At 38.0% G+C, this 20111-nt stretch overlaps 1 protein-coding gene across 7 annotated transcripts in view; it reads right to left on the reverse strand.

The window, feature by feature from the left end:
* UBE3D (ubiquitin protein ligase E3D) overlaps positions 1 to 20111 on the reverse strand; it is a 435152-nt gene that overhangs the window by 386008 nt on the left and 29033 nt on the right. For 6 of the 7 annotated variants that reach the window (XR_013830713.1, XR_013830714.1, XR_013830715.1 and 3 more), the window contains exons 5-8: positions 19073 to 19142; positions 10415 to 10484; positions 8860 to 8968; positions 5387 to 5550 (exon numbers count right to left, since the gene is read on the reverse strand). Coding sequence is in view for 4 of the 7 variants with exons in the window: in XM_079938779.1 (XP_079794905.1) it covers positions 5387 to 5550; positions 8860 to 8968; positions 10415 to 10484; positions 19073 to 19142 (413 nt within the window). In the remaining 3 variants the exon portion in view is untranslated. The remainder of the gene's footprint in view (positions 1 to 5386; positions 5551 to 8859; positions 8969 to 10414; positions 10485 to 19072; positions 19143 to 20111) is intronic. The other variant, XM_079938782.1, reaches the window with a different exon arrangement.

The raw sequence follows: 20111 nt of genomic DNA on the forward strand, positions 1-20111 counted from the left end.
TACTACTTCACAAATAGAAACAACTAGTAATACTATTTTATGCATAGGAAGTGTATATGTGTGCGGTTTATATGTGTTTTTATTCCATTAGAAAAAGCAGTAATGATGACTACCTTAAGGCAAAAACAATACTTCTGTTTTAGAACCAATATTTAGCCAACACAGACAAACCTACTTAGTTTATAAAATTTAATTGCTAAATTCTACTAAAGTTAGGGGTGAATACAACATATCATCAGCATTTCCCTCAATACCTTCTGCAAGAAAATGCTGCTGTTAACAGTAGAATATAGAACAGTTCTTATCAGTTCAAATTTTCCAGATTCCTAAATCAGATACTGTATCTTTCGAAAAAGGTGGAAAGAACCACTACCAATATTAGGACTTACATAACTTATACAAAAGAGAATTCAGTTTAGCTTAAAAAAAAAAAAAACCCACTTATTTGCACTTAATGAATGCATTCCCCTAAGATCTCTTCTCTTAAAAATATGAGAACAAAGGACTTGATATCTATGAAATCCTTTGTCATTGTTTAACAAAAATACATCTATTCTTCACGTTTGCCCCCCCATTTCAAAAAAGAGAGAAGTGTAGCAATAGTTTCACTATATTTTACTACTTATCCTGTTTTATTCTAACCAAAGTTAACATGTGGGATTATAGATATTTTAACTCATGACACAGTAAAATTTCCCTTATTTGCTGGTCTAAATACCATTTCAAGAAAAGTGTGGGTTGTGACCCCCGGAGGGAAAAGGTAGACACAGCCTGATTTCAGGAGATAATCTAGAACAGGGTATCTCAACTTTGGCACTACTGGCATTTGGGGCTGGACGATTCTTTGTTGTAAGGGCGCCAGTGCACTGCAGGATGTTTAACAGTATCCCCAGCTCCACCTCCTACTAGATGCCAGTGGTCCCTCAGGTTGTGACAACCAAAAATATCTCCAGACATTACCAAATGTCCCTTGAGGGGCAAAATTACCCCCAATCTAGAGACTATGAGGCCACAGGTGATTTACTGAATTAGCAGAATTAAACTGCAGAAGTGAACTTAAAAGAGTCCAAAGCTAGAAAGTTAATATTTAGGATCTAAACTTTGATATGCAAACTAAAGAATGTGAGTTGTAAGATAACTCTGGCTGGGGGTGGGTAGGGTGAGGGGGATTAAATAAAAGACAATAGACTTCAAAATGTTGAGACATGTGTCTATTGCTAGAAAGAACATTCTAAGAATATTACATGCCACGTTTTTGTATGTGCTCAAGGAAATAAAACCATAGTTACATTTGCTATTTTCCTCTTTTAGACTGCCATCTGGCAATCCACACTTCCAATAGCAAAAAAATTCTAGCCGATTGGACTAAAATAGTTAATATACCACCCCATGTGCCAAAAATATGCCAGGGAGTCTATGGTTTGCTCTGTCATGCCCCAAAAGAAAGAAATGAATGTCCTTAAAAGACAAAAGTAAATAACTAACACGATGCTTACTCAACCTGAGAAATTTCCTCCCCACCTTTGGAGGACCCAGAGGCAAACAGTAGGAGGAGGAAAAGCACAACAGAAGTAGGTTTATAGAACAGGCAAACTGAAGTAATAAATTCATTTACTGGATGTCAACTCATCCCCAAGACACATGGAGTTAAAAAAAGTCCACTAATAAACACAGCAGAATACAATGGACTATATATTTATATATATATATTTATAGTCCATTACATCCCAGTGTCACAGGGATTTGTTAAAAATACATGAAATGATGGGACAGGTGCACTTCTTCCTTGTTAACACTCCTGAAGAAAGGCAGTACAAAGATCCTTCACAATAATGAATACAAGGTTCACCACCATAACTAAAGCTACAATCACTTCCTTTTTCATGATACCCAAAAGTTGTCCAAAAACGGGCACATCCAGACTAGTAACTCCTTTGGGTTCTCATTCACCAGTCTGTAAAGGCAAGCTATGGTAACAAGAACAAACAGTCACCAATAGATGAACATTACTTATCAAATACAAGGACAAGCAGAAAACTATGTGTGATTCACTTCACAAATGTTTCATAGACGTAAACATAAATTGCACGTTTTGAGCACTTCTACGAGCACTCATCTAGATGGAGTGATGAGTAAGACCATCAAGGTCCTGGCTCACCTGGAGTTTACAGCCCGGTGCAGGAATTCCAGTAAAATCATCAAACATTTGGGAAAAGCAACACCATGAAAGGCAGTACCAAACACAATGCTTTTTTTTTTTTCTTTTTTTCCAAAAGAGAAGAGTTAATATCCAAGGAACAAGACTTAATAGAAAAAACAGAAGACTTTTAAGTATAATTATGATTCTCACAGAGACTGAGGACAGATTATGACATTAGAGAAAATCTTGAATAAACACTTACATTTAGACACCTCTGAAAGAAATCTTAGAAATCAAGGATAAAGAGAAAATCCTAAAGGTTTTCAGAGAGACAAAATAGGTACAAGACATTTCCAGATATTCAAGGATTGACTACAGTCCAAGTTTAAAAGAGCTATTGGACTTTATCAAATCAAACAATTGGAACAAAGAATCATGAGTTTAAAAAACTGTAAAAATATACATACAATGTAATACTATTTGTAAATATTTTTAAAACCATCAAGCAATCCTGTATGTTTTTATGGAAACAGACTTACACAATAAAAACATTTATGGTCATAATGCACGAGTATAAGTAAGAAGTAAGCAAAAGGGGTAGAGCTTTGGCTTGACTTTAAGAAGAGACAACCACCGTCATCAGAATCAGAAAGGGAGAGAGTGCATTCGGGAGGGAGCAAGAGAGTGAATGTGAAACTCTGTTAAGAGTCCTTTCTTGTTTTGGTGAAGACAATGGATACTAGATAAATCTAGATATTGACAGCTTTGAAAAAAAAGTATAAGGATATATATTAAAAATTTAAGGGCTTCCCTGGTGGCACAGTGGTTGAGAGTCCGCCTGCCGATGCAGGAACATGGGTTCATGCTCCGGTCCGGGAGGATCCCACCTGCCGCGGAGCGGCTGGGCCCGTGAGCCATGGCCGCTGAGCCTGCGCGTCCAGAGCCTGTGCTCCGCAACGGGAGAGGCCACGGCAGTGAGAGGCCCGCGTACCGCAAGCAAAAAAAAAAAAAAAAAAAATTTAAGGTTAACCATTAAAAATCATTTTGAAATAGATTTTTTAAAAAATCATTTTGAAATAGATTTTTTTTTTTACATTCAAATCATTACAGGAAAGAAATGACACAGAGAAGCCAACCAATGTAAAAGTTAGCAGACTAAGTTCAACTACCTCAGTAATCACAATAAATGTAAATTAATTAAGTTTACTATTAAAATAAACAGACTGTCACACTGGAGTTTTAAAATACCCAGCTACATGTTGTTTACAAGGTTAATGTTAATAAGATATATACCTAAGATAAAATAACACACAACTGAAAAAACACAATTGGAAAAAGATCAATAATTTTTTAAAAAGGAAAGTAAATATAGCAATAATAACATCAAATTAGAATTAAAGAAAAATAACATAAAATGAAAGGGGAGAAAAATCTTATCGATGAAATACACAATTAGTCAAGTCGTTATGGCACAAACCTTTCATGTACCTAATTACATAGCTTCAAAATATATACTGCAAAAACAGGCATCAAAACCAGAAGAAAATGACTTTTCCATTATCACAGCATGAGATTTAACATAACCTTCTCAAAATATCCACGTTTCAAATAAATTAAAAAGAGGAATAAAAAGTTTTAATAAATTTGACTATATAAATCTAAATACATAAAGGTATACACCACGCACACACACCCCTCAACAAAGTCCCCAGAACATCAAATACATAAGCCATATTCTCTGATCATGCTTCAATAAAACACAAGGAGAGTCAACTGAATCTGTTTCATTTAGACTGGCATCAGATGGGCAAAAATCTACGTAGCAGCTTGGGTGAGGGTGTAGGGAAATGGGCATTTATAGAAACTTTATGTGGGAGTATAAATTTGCAATGCCTTTTTGCAAAATAATTTGATATTACCTATTAAATTTTAAATGTTACACCCTTTGACTTAGTGATTCTACTTTTAGAAATACCTCATTAAAAAGTACACATAATTGCAAAACAAATATACAACATACAGTGGAATACTAATTATAGCAGCAAAAAAGTAATAACCCAAATATCCAGCAACAGAAAAATGGTTAAATTACTTACAGTACATCCATGTCATAAAATGTCAAGCACTGACATGGAAAGCATCTCCAAGACACAGTGTGTTGTTGTTTTGTTTTTTGTTTTTTTTAAGTGTAAAAAAATACACATGCATCCTGCAAATTATGTTAAGATGCAAAATGGAAAAAAAGTGGAAAAATTCACAACATACTTTTTTCTTCTGGAGAGAGACATGATGGAGAACTTTCACAGTTTACTTTATGTAAGTCTCTACTGTTTGAATATTTTATAACTCGAACTGCTTGCATAATTCAAAGAAAAGAAAAGACAAGCAATAATTTTTAAAAATTTCTTATTTACTTCCCAGAAGAAGACTGGGATCTTTCTGTTCTTAGTACAAATTTGATCAAACCCATCAGAGAGTACAGGACAAGTATAAACTTCCAATCTGTTTAAATAAGAACATTTTCTGTTCCCTCTGCCAAGAATGCTCTTCCTCAGATATGGCTCACTCCCTCACTGCCTTCAAGTTTTCCACTTAAATATCATTTTATCTGAGGAACCTTCTTTGACTTTTCAGTACAAAATGCCAACCTCCTACACCCTACTAACTTGCTTTACGTTTCACACCTGTGTCTCAGTGTCCTTGTCTTTAAAATGGGGTGATAAGTGTACCTACCCCACAGGGTTGTTGTTGTTGGGCTTAAAGGAGCGAGAAGCCCTCAGATGAGCTCCTGACTTACAGGAAGAGCCATATCAGTTTTTGATGTTTTGTCTGTTTTGTTTATGGCCTGCTTTCTTTCTCCCTATGAGGATGACAACCCCAGGAGGCAGGGGTTGCGTTTTGTTCACAACTGTATCCCAGTGCCTGGAAAGTGTTTATCAGTAAACAGTCATAGCTGTTGAAGCCTGATTTAGTCCTGCAGCCATATGTACAGACAGCTGAGATTACAAAAAAAAAAAAAAAAAAAAAAAGACCAATTATTTTCAGTAAAAGCAAGCTTTCTGCACATTAGCATGAACAACCTGTAATGATTCAACCCATTTTTAAAGCACAATGGGTAGCAGTATGATTGCCAGAGCATCAAGTAGGGAAGTGGTACAGTCCCATTTAATTCCTTAATGTCTTAACACCAATGTGGCAACAGAAACGAAAACAAATGTGGAGGGAGAAAACAAAAGGATGACTTACTCTGCATTCCTGCCTTTGATGCATGGCTGGTAGAGGACCTTAACAGCATTCCAGGCAGAACTGGAATCGGCCTTCAATAAGTCTTCCAACAGAGGGAATTTTTTGATACTTGTGGAACTTTCCAAAGCTTCAATCACCAAAGTGTCTGAGTTTAAAAGCCATAGCTAAAGACACGGAGAGAAAAGTCCAGGTACAAGAATATCACAACCCTATTCATACCTCATACCACCACTCAAAAAAACAAAAACAAAACCATAAAAAAAAGACAAAACTATACAACACCAGAAAAAATATCACATATATAACTTTTAAGTAGGGTAAGACTTTCAAAATATAACCTTTGGTAGAGCCACTGACAACATAAAGTTTTTAAAGAAAAGACAACTGATTAAGAGAGAATATTTAATACATACAAAGTTATGATCCATAATATATAGAGCTCCTAGCAATCAATAAGAGAAATAAAAAAAAAAAGCCCAAGAGAAATACAGGCGAAGAATATGAACAGAACTGAACAGAATATAAACAGAAAAAATAAGTGATAAATATAAAAAATGTTAACATAACTAGTAATAAGGAAATGCAAAATTCTGTGCCACCACTTTTCACTTATCAGATTGGCAAATACAAAATGATTGATAACAGTCAGCTCAGAAGAGGGGTTTGGAGCAGGTATTCCCACATGTTGCTCATGGAAGACTGTTTTGGGATTTGGACACAGGTGATTCACTGAGGAAATACTCTCAGGAGAAAGGGAGAGAGGGCAAGAAGATAAGGCAGGGTAGCCAACAATGTGGACTCAGCCTGATCTCACAGGGAGCTCTGAAGCCTGAATTCCACCTACAGAGTCTGTCCCATCTTGAGACAGGAGATGGCAGGTTTTGTAGCCCAGGGTCGGGTCATCGGCCGTGGGCTGAGTAGGGCAGGGGTGGGGGACGGCGGAGGACAGGAAACTCCCGGGCCAGGCAGCATCTGTCAGGATGGGACAAGTCTCTGGAGAAGAGAGCGACCATGAGCCGTGAGCAGGCAACATTCTCAGCAATGGGAAAGGGGGGGGGACCAGCCGAGGAGAGGGGACCTGGGGGGAGGGGGGGCACCAAGAATGTCTATAAGGGGGCTTCCCTGGTGGCGCAGTGGTTGAGAGTCCGCCTGCCGATGCAGGGGACACGGGTTCGTGCACCGGTCCGTGCCCCGGTCCGGGAAGGTCTCACATGCCGCGGAGCGGCTGGGCCCGTGAGCCATGGCCGCTGAGCCTGCACGTCCGGAGCCTGTGCTCCGCAATGGGAGAGGCCACTACAGTGAGAGGCCCGCGTACCGCAAAAAAAAAAAAAAAAAGAAGGTCTATAAGGGATAAAGGATGTTCACAAGGGATAAATTAGTCCAACTTTTTAGAGGTGACAATTATCAGAGTTTAAAATACACAAATTCCAATACTGCATAAGATGAGAAAGATCTGTTTCTGAAGTACTAAAATACATGTGCAAAGAGGATTTTCCCCGCAGCACTGTCTTTACCGGCCATACAGTGGAATTCTACTCATTAGGAAAAGTCCAATCCATATTTACACTAACAAGAAACAAGCCTCACGATACCTGGTTGTGTGAAGAATGCATGTTGAAGAACAATGCTAATCACATCATCATGTTATTTTTACAAATACCTGTGGGCGTATGTACATAGAACTGTAAACAGGGAAAAGAATGATGAAGTATGCATGTCAGACTGTTAATGATTACCTCCGGATGGTATGACACAGCGGGGCAGAAGAGGGGACAGGACAGGGGAACTACCACTTCTTTTATGTTCTTCACGTTGTCAGAATGTGTTTCAAGACTGTATTACTTTTATAAAAAAAAATTTTTTTTAATTTAAATATACATTAGTAGTAAGTTTAGAAAGTTCCTACTCCTGATTTTCAACTTGCAAACTTTGCAATAAAAGGAAATTAAGGGAATTCCCTGGTGGCCCAGTGGCTAGGACTCCGCACTTCCACGTGCAGAGGGCATGGGTTTGATCCCTGGTCAGGGAACTAAGACCCCGCAAGGTGCGCGGTACGGCCGAAAAAAAAGGTGAAAAAAAAAAATAAGACTGATTTCAGACTAGGACTATGAGGTATACTTAGCATCAACCTGAGTTAGAAAATATTTTAGCTTTGAATAGAAATTATCTGGAATTAGAGAAGCATGGGGTCCCTGTGCTGGATGGACAGCCACAAAGCAACACCTAATAATCACGTCAATCCCTCTCTCCTTTTAGCTACCATGCTCCCTTATTAGCTTGCGAGGTCCTCAAAGGCATTTTTGGTTCTATCTTGAGCACCCAGGACAGTGTCTTTCAAATAAGAAGTACTCAATATATGTTTACTGGTTGAATAAAGCAGGCGTGGAGGCAGAGAAGAGACGGAGGCCCTCGATCTTGGATTTTCACATTATGTCCCCAATTATTTTCTGCAGAACGTTATTTTTGACAGGAGCAGTTTAATATTAAGTGCTTGTGGTACATGTAGGGGATGATTCTGCTAACTGCGGAGCCTTTTCTCCAAAACTTGCTACTACTTCTCAAACATCCAAGTGCTGAAATCAGGATCTCCAAGAGATCTCTGCACTCCCATGTTCGCTGCAGCACTGTTTACAATAGCCAAGATGCAGAAACAACCTAACTGTCCACCAGTGATGAATGGATGAAGAAAATGTGGTACATACACCCTATGGAATATTATTTAGCCTCTGAAAAGAAAGAAATCTTGTAATATGCAACAGTACAGATGAACCTCAAGGACATTATGATAAATAAGACAAGTCAGACACAGCAGGATAATAATACATGATTCCACTTACACGAGGAATCTAAAGTAGTCTAACTCATAGAAGCAGAAAGCAGAATGCTGGTTGCCAGGCGCTGGAGGGAGGGAAGAATGGGGAGTTGTTAATCAAAGGGTATAAAGTTTTAGTTGGGCAAGGTGAGTAAGTTCTAGAGACCGGTTCTACAACACTGCACCCATAGCTAACAATGCTGTATTGTGCATTGAAAAATCTGTAAAGAGGGTAGATCACGTTAGGTGTTCTTACCACACACACACAAAACAATAAAAACAAAAACAGGAGCAACAGAACGTATTTTAACCATAAGAGTATCAAATGGGGAAAAAAGTGAGAAAGACAGAATTGTGTTACGCTGACCAGGAAAGCCATTAAAAACTAAGAGTAGAAAAACTTCACCTTGTGGCATGAGCTTCTACCAAGGAATCGGGTTGTAGTTGTCTCTAAATCCCTAGTACCTAGCACGCAGAGACACTTAAATCACTTGTTCAATTAAGGGGATTTGATTTGTCAATTAAACTGAGATTAAAAACTCAATTTTTCATCATTTATTTTCTAGACCCGAGAATTAAGAAAAAAGAATGACAAAAACCAAAGAATTTCTGAGACCCTGGATTACTAGGCTACAAAAAGCTGGGTGAAATCATTTCTTACCAAGATGTACGCTTTGCCGTCGTGTCCTTGAAGAGTGAATCTAAAAGTGCTTCTAGCAGAGGAGAGTTCCACCAGGCACTGGGCAATAACGCTCTGTACAAACTGAGACCTGTTTGAACACAAACCAGTTTTCACAATGTGCCTCTCGTAATAAGTCTAAATACCCACAGGGCACCTATAAGGCAGAGGTGGGTGCATGCTGGACTTTTCTATATGCTGCCCATCCCCTCACAACCTGTGCTAATTTTAATCGACTGTAATGTATTTGTGCTTGCCCCTGTCTTTCTATAACCCATTCTTTGATCCTTAATACATTTTCCACCCCAAACCTAACTATTCCTCCCACTAAATAAAAAAATACTGTTAGACAAGTCAATAATCCATTTGTGCTGCGGCACATTCAACAGTGAATAACAAAGTTAAAAAAGAAGGTAAGAGGGCTTCCCTGGTGGCACAGTGGTTGAGAGTCTGCCTGCTGATGCAGGGGACACGGGTTCATGCCCCGGTCCGGGAGGATCCCACATGCAGTGGAGCAGCTGGGCCCGTGAGCTATAGCCTCTGAGCCTGTGCGTCCGGAGCCTGTGCTCCGCAACGGGAGAGGCCACACAACAGTGAGAGGCCCACGTACCGAAAAAAAGAAAAAGAAGGTAAGAAATTTCCTCCCAAACATTAGACAGTATTATCTCCAATGTTTTCCATTTGTATCCCCTCAGAGTGTCAGATCTGAGGTACAGAATCAAAGTATTTATAGGAGGATAAAGTTCAAAGTTATATTCAGAGAGCCATAATTTTTAGACATCAATTAATTAGCTGAAATAAAGACATACTACAGTTAACTTTCATTTGCAAGACTAAAAAGATTCTAAGAAAAGAAACACTAATGGATTGAGTGGCTAAGTAACATTCTTTTTAAAAACACACAAGTCATTTGAAAACTAACCCATGTTTCAAGTAAGTTAAATTAATACCAGAAATAATTATTCAAAAACCTATTGATGATTATATCATAAAACCTTGGGTATCTAGCACATAAAAAGAAACACAGGGCTTCCCTGGTGGCACAGTGGTTGAGAGTCCGCCTGCCAATGCAGGGGACACAGGTTCGTGCCCTGGTCGGGGAAGATCCCACATGCCGCGGAGCGGCTGGGCCCGTGAGCCATGGCCGCTGAGCCTGTGTGTCCGGAGCCTGTGCTCCGCAATGGGAGAGGCCACAACAGTGAGAGGTCTGCGTACCACAAAGAAAAAAAAAAAAGAAACACAAAAAACTTTCAGAACTAGAAGATTTATAAGAGCACATTTGTCTATACCATTATGCAAGCAAACCATCAATAAATCCTCAAATCTTTCATATCTGTGGTTTGGTTCCACTACCTAAAAACCTTTCCAAAGACTTTTATTTTTCCTTTCCAAACAAAGAGGGGTATAAATAAAAATGAATTCCCAAATAATCACTTACAATAAATAATTATAATAAATAATTATAATTAATAATTCCCAAATACCTATCTTTCCTTACATGTGAAATTACAGAACACACTTAATTAGCTATTTGTACCTTGGTATGATGGGAAAATTTCTTTCAGATGGCTGAATAATTATCTCTGTCATATAAAACTTAGTGGTTTCTAGAAACAAAAAATAAGAATATTAAAAGATCTCCCCAATACATTAATATTTCTACTGTGGACATGCTGGTTTCAAATTAAGACATTCCAAACCAAATATTCGTTATACTGGTACAATTACTATTTAGTAAAACTTTTCCAAAAATGACTTAGTGTCAGAAGACAAAGCAATGATGGCTACAAGGAGACAGTCTGAGACTTCAGGTAACTCGGTGTTGTTTTAGAATAGCATGTGGCCAGGTGAGCCTGGTACAGCAAGACTCTGCTCACATGTATGCAAGGTCATAATAACTAGTCACATCACAGCCAAAGCCCACTCACCTAAAAATTAGTCATTTGGTTTCCTCATTTCTACAGAGTAGCCACAAAACTAGGAGTCACTGAAAAAGGCTTTTTAATCACAGTATTCTAAAGTCCATGAACAGAAGCTGTGAACCTCACGTTGATATTTACCCAGAATCTCACTGAGTCGATTAATGTACAATTGTTACCAAATCTGGTTATCTGAGTCCTTCATTTACAGAAAAATTTAAACAGTAAACTAAATATTTAATAGAACTGAATATAAACATAACCATTTTGGATTTTTTAAAAAATCCATGAAAAATGTTCACTCACTAGTAATGAAATGGAAATTAAAATATTTTCCAAATAAATAAAATATTTCTGAATGATAAAGTGCAGCAGCAATGAAGATATGGAGAACTGGATACACTTACATTCTGCTGTCAGGAGTGCAAATAATAAATTTCTGGAAAGCCATTTGGTGAAGGCCTTAAAAATGTTTATATATTTTGACACCATAATTAAATGCCTAAAAATTTATCTCAAAGAAATACTCACAGATATCTGTAACATTTATCTATTAAGAGGCTTATAATATTAATAGAAAAATACTGAAATTTCTAAAAATTGAGGATGGTTGGATTAAATAAACAACTATACATTTAGGCAAGAGAATTATATACAGTCATTAAAAATGGTGTGCTAACAATTTTTTAATTGTTTTAATAAGATGGCAAGTTGTTCCTTGTAGATTTTCTATAAATGTTTACTACTGCTCAGTATAACACACAGAAAAAGGCAAAAAAACAAATTTAGAAGTTTAACAGATTATTATATATCTCGAGTTATGATGATGAAGTTATACATTTCCCCTTGAAGTCCAATTTTTCACTTTACTATTTTGAAGTCATGTTATTAGATACAGAATTGAACCTTTTAACATTATAAAGTGATCCCTTTTGTCCCAGCTGTTGTTAAACTATAATTTAATTCCATAATTTTAATCCCACAAGGTATTATTGATTTACACAGTTAACATTCATTTAGTGTCACCCACATATTTACCACTTTCTTCCCAATCCTTCTTGAACTTAGACTTTCTATCTGGGATCGTTTTCTTTTACTTAATATACAGGTAAAATTTCTTTTCATAATAAACCAAACCATTAGAATTGAATTATCCTAGCTTTTATTTGACAGAGAATATATTTATCTTTGTCTTGATTCTTTCGTATTAGGACATTTTCTCCTGATATAAAATCCTAGGTTAGCAGTTTTTTTAAGCTACTCTTTTTTTTTTTTTTTTTTTTTTCTGTACGCGGGCCTCTCACTGTTGTGGCCTCTCCCGTTGCAGAGCACAGGCTCCGGGCACGCAGGCTCAGCGGCCATGGCTCACGGGCCCAGCCGCTCTGTGGCATGTGGGATCTTCCCGGACCAGGGCACGAACCCGTGTTCCCTGCATCGGCACGCAGACTCCCAACCACTGCGCCACCAGGGAAGCCCCCTAGGTTAGCAGTTTTTAACCTCTGTGTACACTATCATTCCACTGTCTTCAAACCTCTATTTCTGCTATTCCTTTGAAGGTGATGTCATTTTTCCTTGGTTACTTTTAAGATTTTCTTTTCTTTTTTTAATTTTTCTGCCATATCACTGATGTGTCTAGCTATAGACTTCTTTTTATTTCTCTTACGTGGGCCTCATCTAAGTAGAATTCATTGGACTTCAAACTACAAACTGTTGTTCATCATTTTTGCAAAATTCTCAGCAATTAACTCTTCAAATATTGCCTATGCTCTATTCTATTTCTCTTTTCCTTCTGGAAGTCTGATTAAACATACATTAGATCTCCTCTGTGTTTTATGTCTCCTACCCTCTCTTCTATATTTTTTACCTTCTTGTGTCTTTGTGCTGGATTACAGATTTTTCTTCTCATCTATCTTCTGTTCATTAACTCGTTCTCCATGCTGTACCTAACCTGCTGTTAAACTACCCACTGAGTTTTCAATTTCAATTATATTTTTCAGAAATTTTTTAGAATTTTTTAGAAATTCTTTTCCAAATATGCTTAGTGTTATAGTTTCCTTTTCCTTTTGATATCTTCAAACCTGTCTTTTGCATTGTTAAAAACAGTAAGCATGGTTGTTTTACAGTTTACATCTGATAATTCCAATAACATAAGTCTGTTTCTATTGTTTGCTATTTTTGTTAGTTCTTGTGGATGGATGTTGTTTACTTGTGTGCTTAGTTATGTTTGGTTGTATGGTAAACACTGTACTTGCCAAATTATTTGTGGGAATAATATGAGTTTTATAAGGAAAGTATTTTCCTCCAGAGGTGATTTGCATTTGATTTTCCCAGGCTCATGGCATTATGTCTAGGCCAACGCAGACTAAGTTAAAGATTTGAAATTCCTAATGTCCCAAAGAACTGATACCTGTCTGTAATTCCACAGGCTTGTTTCACTTCTGATTCACCTTTACTGTGTGAAGGTGAATGGTACGGCCATTCAGGCTCTCGTATTTTTGTACAGTCACCTACTAGGTTCTTACTTTGTGTAGTCTTTGACTTCTGTCCTTACTTCTCAAAGCAATCAAAAGTTCTACTTTTAAAGAACTGGAAAATGGCAGGGAAAAGGTGTTTTTCCATTTTCTGCTAACCTCTTTTGAGTTTGCTTTTGTGCTAATTAACCCACATATTTTCCATTTATCTTGCTCTTCATTCCTTCCTATGGATCCCAATTACCATAGCTTTCCTTAGCACTGTCAGCCTGAAGAACTTTCCTTAGCATTGTCTGCTAGTAATGCATTATTTCCATCTGTTTATAGAAAAACGTCTTTATTTTTGCCTTCATTTTTGAAGCAGAGCTTTGCTGGATATAGATTAGATGAAAGGTGTTTTTGTTTGTTTTCCCCCCAGCATTTTTTTTAATAAATTTATTTATTTTATTTATTTATTTTTGGCTGTGTGGGGTTTTCGTTGCTGCACATGGGCTTTCTCTAGTTGCAGCAAGAGGGGGCTTCTCTTTGTTGTGGGGGGTGGGCCTCTCATCGTCGTGGCTTCTTTTGTTGTGGAGCACGGGCTCCAGGCATGCGGGCTTCAGTAGTTGTGGCACGCGGGCTCAGTAGTTGTGGCTCACGGGCTCTAGAGCGCAAGCTCAGTAGTTGTGGCACATGGGCTTCGTTGCTCCGTGGCATGTGGGATCTTCCCGGACCAGGGCTCGAACCCGTGTCCCCTGCATTGGCAGGCAGATTCTTAACCACTGCGCTACCAGGGAAGCCCCTCCCGCAGCATTTTGAATACCTCATTTTAGTGTATTCTGGCCGTCATTACTTCTATAAGAAGTTGGCCTTAATGCTTAATGAAATCCCTATATGTGATGCTTTGTTTTCTCTTGCTACTTTCAAGATTCTCTCTTTACCTCTGGCTTTTATCATTTTGACCACAACGTGCCTGGGTGAAATGCTCTTTGTGTTTATCCTACTTGAGATTCACTGCAGTTCTTGGACCCAAAAGTTAAAATGTTTCACCAAATTTGACAAGATTTCAGCCATTTTTTTCCCCTACATTTTTTCCCTGACCCTTTCTTTTTCTTCTCACCTTCTAAAGCTTCACTTACACATTTATTGAAACAGTTAATATTTTTCCACAAATCTGACATTCTCTCCATTTTGAGATTTTTTTTCTCTGTTCTTTGGATTAATTTCTATTCATCATTCTTCAAGTTCAACATTTTTTTTCTTCTGTCACCTCAAATATGAGGTTTTAGTAATCTAGTGAATTTTTCTTTTGTTACTGTACTTTTCAGCTCTGTAATTACCAACTGGTTCTTTCTCTGAAGTTTCCAATTTGTTGAGATTTGCTATTAGTTCACTCAAGAGGTTTTCTGTTTTAATTCTTTGTCATATTTATAATTAGCTACTTCAACATCTTTGTCTCCTAATTTAATATTTGTGCTTACTCAGCACCTATTTATTGAGTCGTGCTTTTTCCTTGAGTATGAGTCACTCCTTTTTCTTTCTCTGCATGGCTAATAATTTCTGTAAGAAAGTAGGACATTGTATGTAATACATTGTACCAATTCTGGATTTTGTTTTGTCCTTTTTTTTTTTAATTTATTTTTATTTATTTATTTTTGGCTGTGTTGGGTCTTCATTGCTGCACACGGGCTTTCTCTAGCTGTGTCAAGTGGGGGCTACTGTTCGTTGCGGCGCACGGGCTTCTCATTGCAGTGGCTTCTCTTGTTGCAGAGCACAGGCTCTAGGGTGTGTGGGCTTCAATAGCTGTGGCACGCGGGCTCAGTAGCTGTGGCTCGTGGGCTCTAGAGTGCAGGCTCAGTAGTTACGGTGCACGGGCTTAGGTGCTCCATGGCATGTGGGATGGTCCTGGACTAGGGCTCGAACCTGTGTCCGTGTCCCCTTCACTGGCAGGCAGATTCTTAACCACTGGGCCACCAGGGAAGTCCCTTGCTTTGTCCTTTTAAGGGTAATTGGTTTATAGGTCAATTACCAAGCTTGGACTTAAACCGGGAAATATGTCTTCCCACAGTGTGTAGTTACTAATATCTCTGCTCAGTTCTGTTTTGTTTAGCCTGACTCCCTAGAGAGCATTCACTATCTCTGCACAGTTTGGTCGACCGCAGATTTGGGGAGAGGTTCTCCTCAAATGCCTCAAGCCATTAAGGCTTCCATCTTCTGCTGCCCAAGTTGTGTGTGAATTGAGGAATGCAATCAAAGGCACAGCAAATTTTCTGGTCTCCCCAAGCTTTCAATTCTTATTGGACTCCCTGGCATCTACTGTATGCATGTATAGTTTTGCAATCAGCCAGAGCTGGGTTAAGAAGTTGTCAGCTCAGCCCCTCCACGGCCCTCTTGCTTCCAAAATATCCCTCTTAAATTTCTACTTTCTCCTTTGCCTACCCTGAACCAAACCTACCACCTATAGATAATAAAGCTGTGTTTTTTTTTCCTGCCCAAGTCTGGGGGGGCGTGTGAAGTATGTCAATGATCCCAAGCAATAAAAGGTCACAAATTTGCCATTCTAACCCAAGGCAGTAGCAGTTTTTGATAACTACACCTCTCAAATCATTGCTTCATTTTCGTTATTTTCTAGTAGCTGTTCTTCTGAACTTGTACAGTTCGGTACTTGTTTCCTACAGAGTAGAACTATCCATTCTCTTTATGCCACCATTTTTGGGATTAGAGTCCTACTAATTTACTTTTAGAGTAGATGTGGATATAGCTCTCTTACATCACCCCACACACATATTCACATACAATGACCTCCTAATATACTTATATATTACATCATAAAGATTTTTGGTTAAATTGATAATCAGTGTTCACATTATTGTGACCATAATGATACCATGGAAGTGCTTCCTTTTTTGTTCAATCTTCTGTTTTCCTGCAGCACGTAACTGCTTTCTTTTTTCGTGTGTTTAGTTTTTCCAAACACCTTTAGTTAATTCTTCCCATATGATGAAATGGCTTGTCTCAAGATTATTTGTTACATGTAGTCAAACAACTCAACAAATTTACCAGTTTCAGTGTATAACTGAAAAGGTCTTTATTACAGTTTCTCTCCCCTTGCTTCAATCCAGGCTGTAATGCCTGCTGTACATCCCTCACCCTGGGACTTCCTTACCTCATTCTCCTGTGTTGGACAGTCTGTTTCCCCAAATCCCACACTTTCTCTTTTGAGGTTAGATTCCTAGTTTTGGTGATGCATACCCTATGGTAGATTCCTAAGGAAAATGGAACTTTGAGGTCCATGTTTTGAGACCCTGTATTTCCAAATATGTATTTATAATCTTCATACCTGACTGGCAGTTGGACTGTCTATTGAATTATTCTGGGTTGAACATCTTTTTCCTTCTAAATTATGAGGGCATTCTTCATTGTCTTCTAGCTATTAAGAAGTTCAGCACCATTGTAATTCCTAATCCTTTGTACATTACCTGCTTTTTTCTCTCTAGAAACTTCACCCTTGGCGTTTGGAAATCACTCAATTACGTGGCTTTAAGTAGCTTCCCTGTCACCCCTCCATTAATTATATGAGACACTTAGTGGGCTCTTTCAGTTGAGAAACTTAAGCCCTAGCTCTGGGAAATACCTTTCTAATGTGTTTTTGGTATTTCTGTTCTTTGATAATTTCCCCCACCCTGTTGTCTCTATTCTCTCTTTCTAGAATTTCTCCTAGCTAGATGTTGGATGCCCTAAAAGGCTCAATTCATTCACTCATTCAACAAATATTTACTGGGTACCCACTATGTGCCAGATATTGGTCTAAGTGCTGTGGTTATCATGATAAATGAGTTGGACAATATTCCTATCCTCAGGAAACATACATGATCTTTTTTTTGAAATTTCCTTTCCAATTTTCAACCTCTGTCTTTTGGTCCTGATTTCTGAAATAGTTCCTTAATTTCATTTTCCAGTCCTTTGGCTAGTTTTTTCAAGCTATTACATCTTTAATTCGACATTCTCCGAATTATAGAGATAATATTATTTCATTTCTCCAAGGACATTTATTATGGTTTTTTAAAAGATTTTCTTCTGTTTTATACATAATTTGTTTCTCCTCAATGCGTCTACTCTGTTTACTTGATTATTTATTTGCTTTGGACTCTTTTTACTATTTACTGATTCTCAGCAATCTATTCAGATTTAAGTGTAAGGTAGTAAAATGCTGAGAGGGAGCTCTTGTGTGTAGATATAAGGCTTGTTGAGAGCAGGATGGCTGAATATAAGCTCATCTTTTTGTTGTTACATGACCCCTGAGAATCAGTGTCTGCAGATCTTTTCTCTGGTTAGTACACTTCCATTCCCTTATTCCAAGAAAGGCTGCTCCAATCTCCTACCTTGAGAGCATAAGCAAGTTGCAAGTGGAGAAAGAGTCTTAGGAATCTTATGGCTCCACATACAAACTTTGCATTAATCATCCTGCTTTCAGTCCCTTGTCCCTCTTACCTGCTACCTCTAAACTCTGGCCAGTTCTGGGGATCTACAGTGAGAACTGGCTCACTCCTTATCTAAATGGTCTTCTGCAGACACCAAGGTTGCAGCTTCCTCCACACTGCCAAGTGTGTTCCTACCCGTCTCAGCTCTACAGCTTCCAAAAGAAGTTTGCTTACACCTCTAGTTCACATCACTGTTGCCTCCTCCCCATTTCTCTTTGTCTCTGTGGATGTCCTTTTTTTTTATTCCTTAACTGACATTTTAACTGGGCTTCAGAGAGGAGAGAAAAGCATGAAAAAAATCAATTCACCCTTATTTAAACCGGAAGCCTTAAGATTTTCTAAGTCATTGCTTAAGGGACTTGTTTTCATTCTCCAAAAATGACATTGAGGGCGGCATCCTTTACTACTACTCATTCTTCCTTTTCTGTTCTCTCAGAGCAAGTTATGAGACTCTGATGATCTTAAAAAACAAACAAAAAAAATGCCACTTAAGGGACTTGTTTTCATTCTCCAAAAATGACATTGAGGGCGGCATCCTTTACTACTACTCATTCTTCCTTTTCTGTTCTCTCAGAGCAAGTTATGAGACTCTGATGATCTTAAAAAACAAACAAAAAAAAATGCCACCATCTGCCTTCCCTTGAGTACAATAGTTTCACCAAACTCACATCTTCTAATTAATTCTATTAAAAACAATTATTCTTCACCCACAAAGCTAACACAGCATGCTGTAGCTCTCTAGACATTTTCAAACCATATCTTTAAAGAGTGATGCATTTTAATTATCAGGATTTCATTATTATATTGGAAAGTCATATAACATAGGCTCTATGTAAAATGTAATTAACACTATTGGAAAAAAGAACAAGGAAGAGAGTATAAAACTCAAAATGTATCAACAGGTTCTCTGCACCCCCAACCTCCAAGTCTCAAAACACAGCCCTGAGGCACACAACAGCCAGCATCTCCTCCATCATCTCTGGCAACCAATTCTTCTGAATGAGGAGCTGTATTAAGAGAAAAGCTCCAATCTTCTTTAAGATAGACCAAAGTACAAGCTTTATACTATTGCTTTATATCTACAAAGAAGATATGAAATACTGAAAATGACCTGACTTCTTAATGCTTAAAACTCAGTACTATGTACTTACAAAGGTCAAAATACACAAACTTCCTGGCATACTGGATGATATATTAGTTGATTTCTATTTTTAAAAGCATCAATTCTACAACATGTATTAGTCATCTATCTTTCCTATATATTTCCTATAAAAATCTCCTTCTACTGTTTTTTTTTTTTAACAAGAAGGCAATCATTTTGGCTTTTTTATTATGAAATTCTTACCTGATGACACAGTCTCTCCCAACATTACCTTGCAACGCTTACAAATTACTTTGGTATTTGCCTTTGGTTTCTGTAGAACAGAAAAATGTCATTTAAATGTCATTCAGCTTTTCTTAAAAGGAATATATAATTTTAACACGGTCTCTAGAGTATACATTGAACTTTACATTTTATTTTGCCATCTACTAAATACTGGGAATACATTTAGCTTGTATGCATAATTCACGTGCACAGAGATCACTTTTTCCAAGTCTAAACACAAAATGAACAGAATGATTTTTCCAAACTAGTCAGCTCCTGATAATCTACACGTTGCCAAGTAATCTGAACAAGAAGCATCTTACATTTCTAAAAAGCACCTCCAAACATCATTTAGAATAGGCAGATGGTGGGCAACAAAGGTAGAGAGGGTAGGTGATTTGCCCCAACTCATGTGTCTAGAAAACAGAAGAATTAGAACTTGAACCTATATTATTATTTTTTTTTTTTTTCTTTTTCTGCGGTTCGCGGGCCTCTCACTGCTTCGGCCCCTCCCGTTGCTGAGCACAGGCTCCGGACGCGCAGGCTCAGCGGCCATGGCTCATGGGCCCAGCCGCTCCGCGGCATGTGCGATCTTCCCGGACCGGGGCACGAACCCGTGTCCCCCGCATCGGCAGGCGGACTCTCAACCACTGCGCCACCAGGGAAGCCCGAACCTATATTATTTTGACTCCTAGTCCAGTGCAACTTATGTAAAAGTAATCTATAATTCATAATCACCACTGGAAGTTAAAAATACCTAACCCATTCATATAATTCTATTTTTCCACTTAAGATATGCATTGTACCTGGAAAGATAGTATTCTGGAACAAATTCCTGAAACACTGTTAAACTTTGAAAATCCAACTTTATCATTGGGGATACAGATTAAAACAGCTAGCAGTCACCTAATTATTAAGAAAACAAAAGACTAATCTTTTAGACATACAGAACAGAGGTTGGCAGGGGTGGGCAAAAATGAGTGAAGGTGGTCGAAGGGTACAAACTAATTATAAAATA

The sequence above is a fragment of the Stenella coeruleoalba genome (genome assembly GCF_951394435.1).
Source record: "Stenella coeruleoalba genome assembly, chromosome: 12".
Taxonomy (NCBI): Eukaryota; Metazoa; Chordata; class Mammalia; order Artiodactyla; family Delphinidae; genus Stenella; species Stenella coeruleoalba.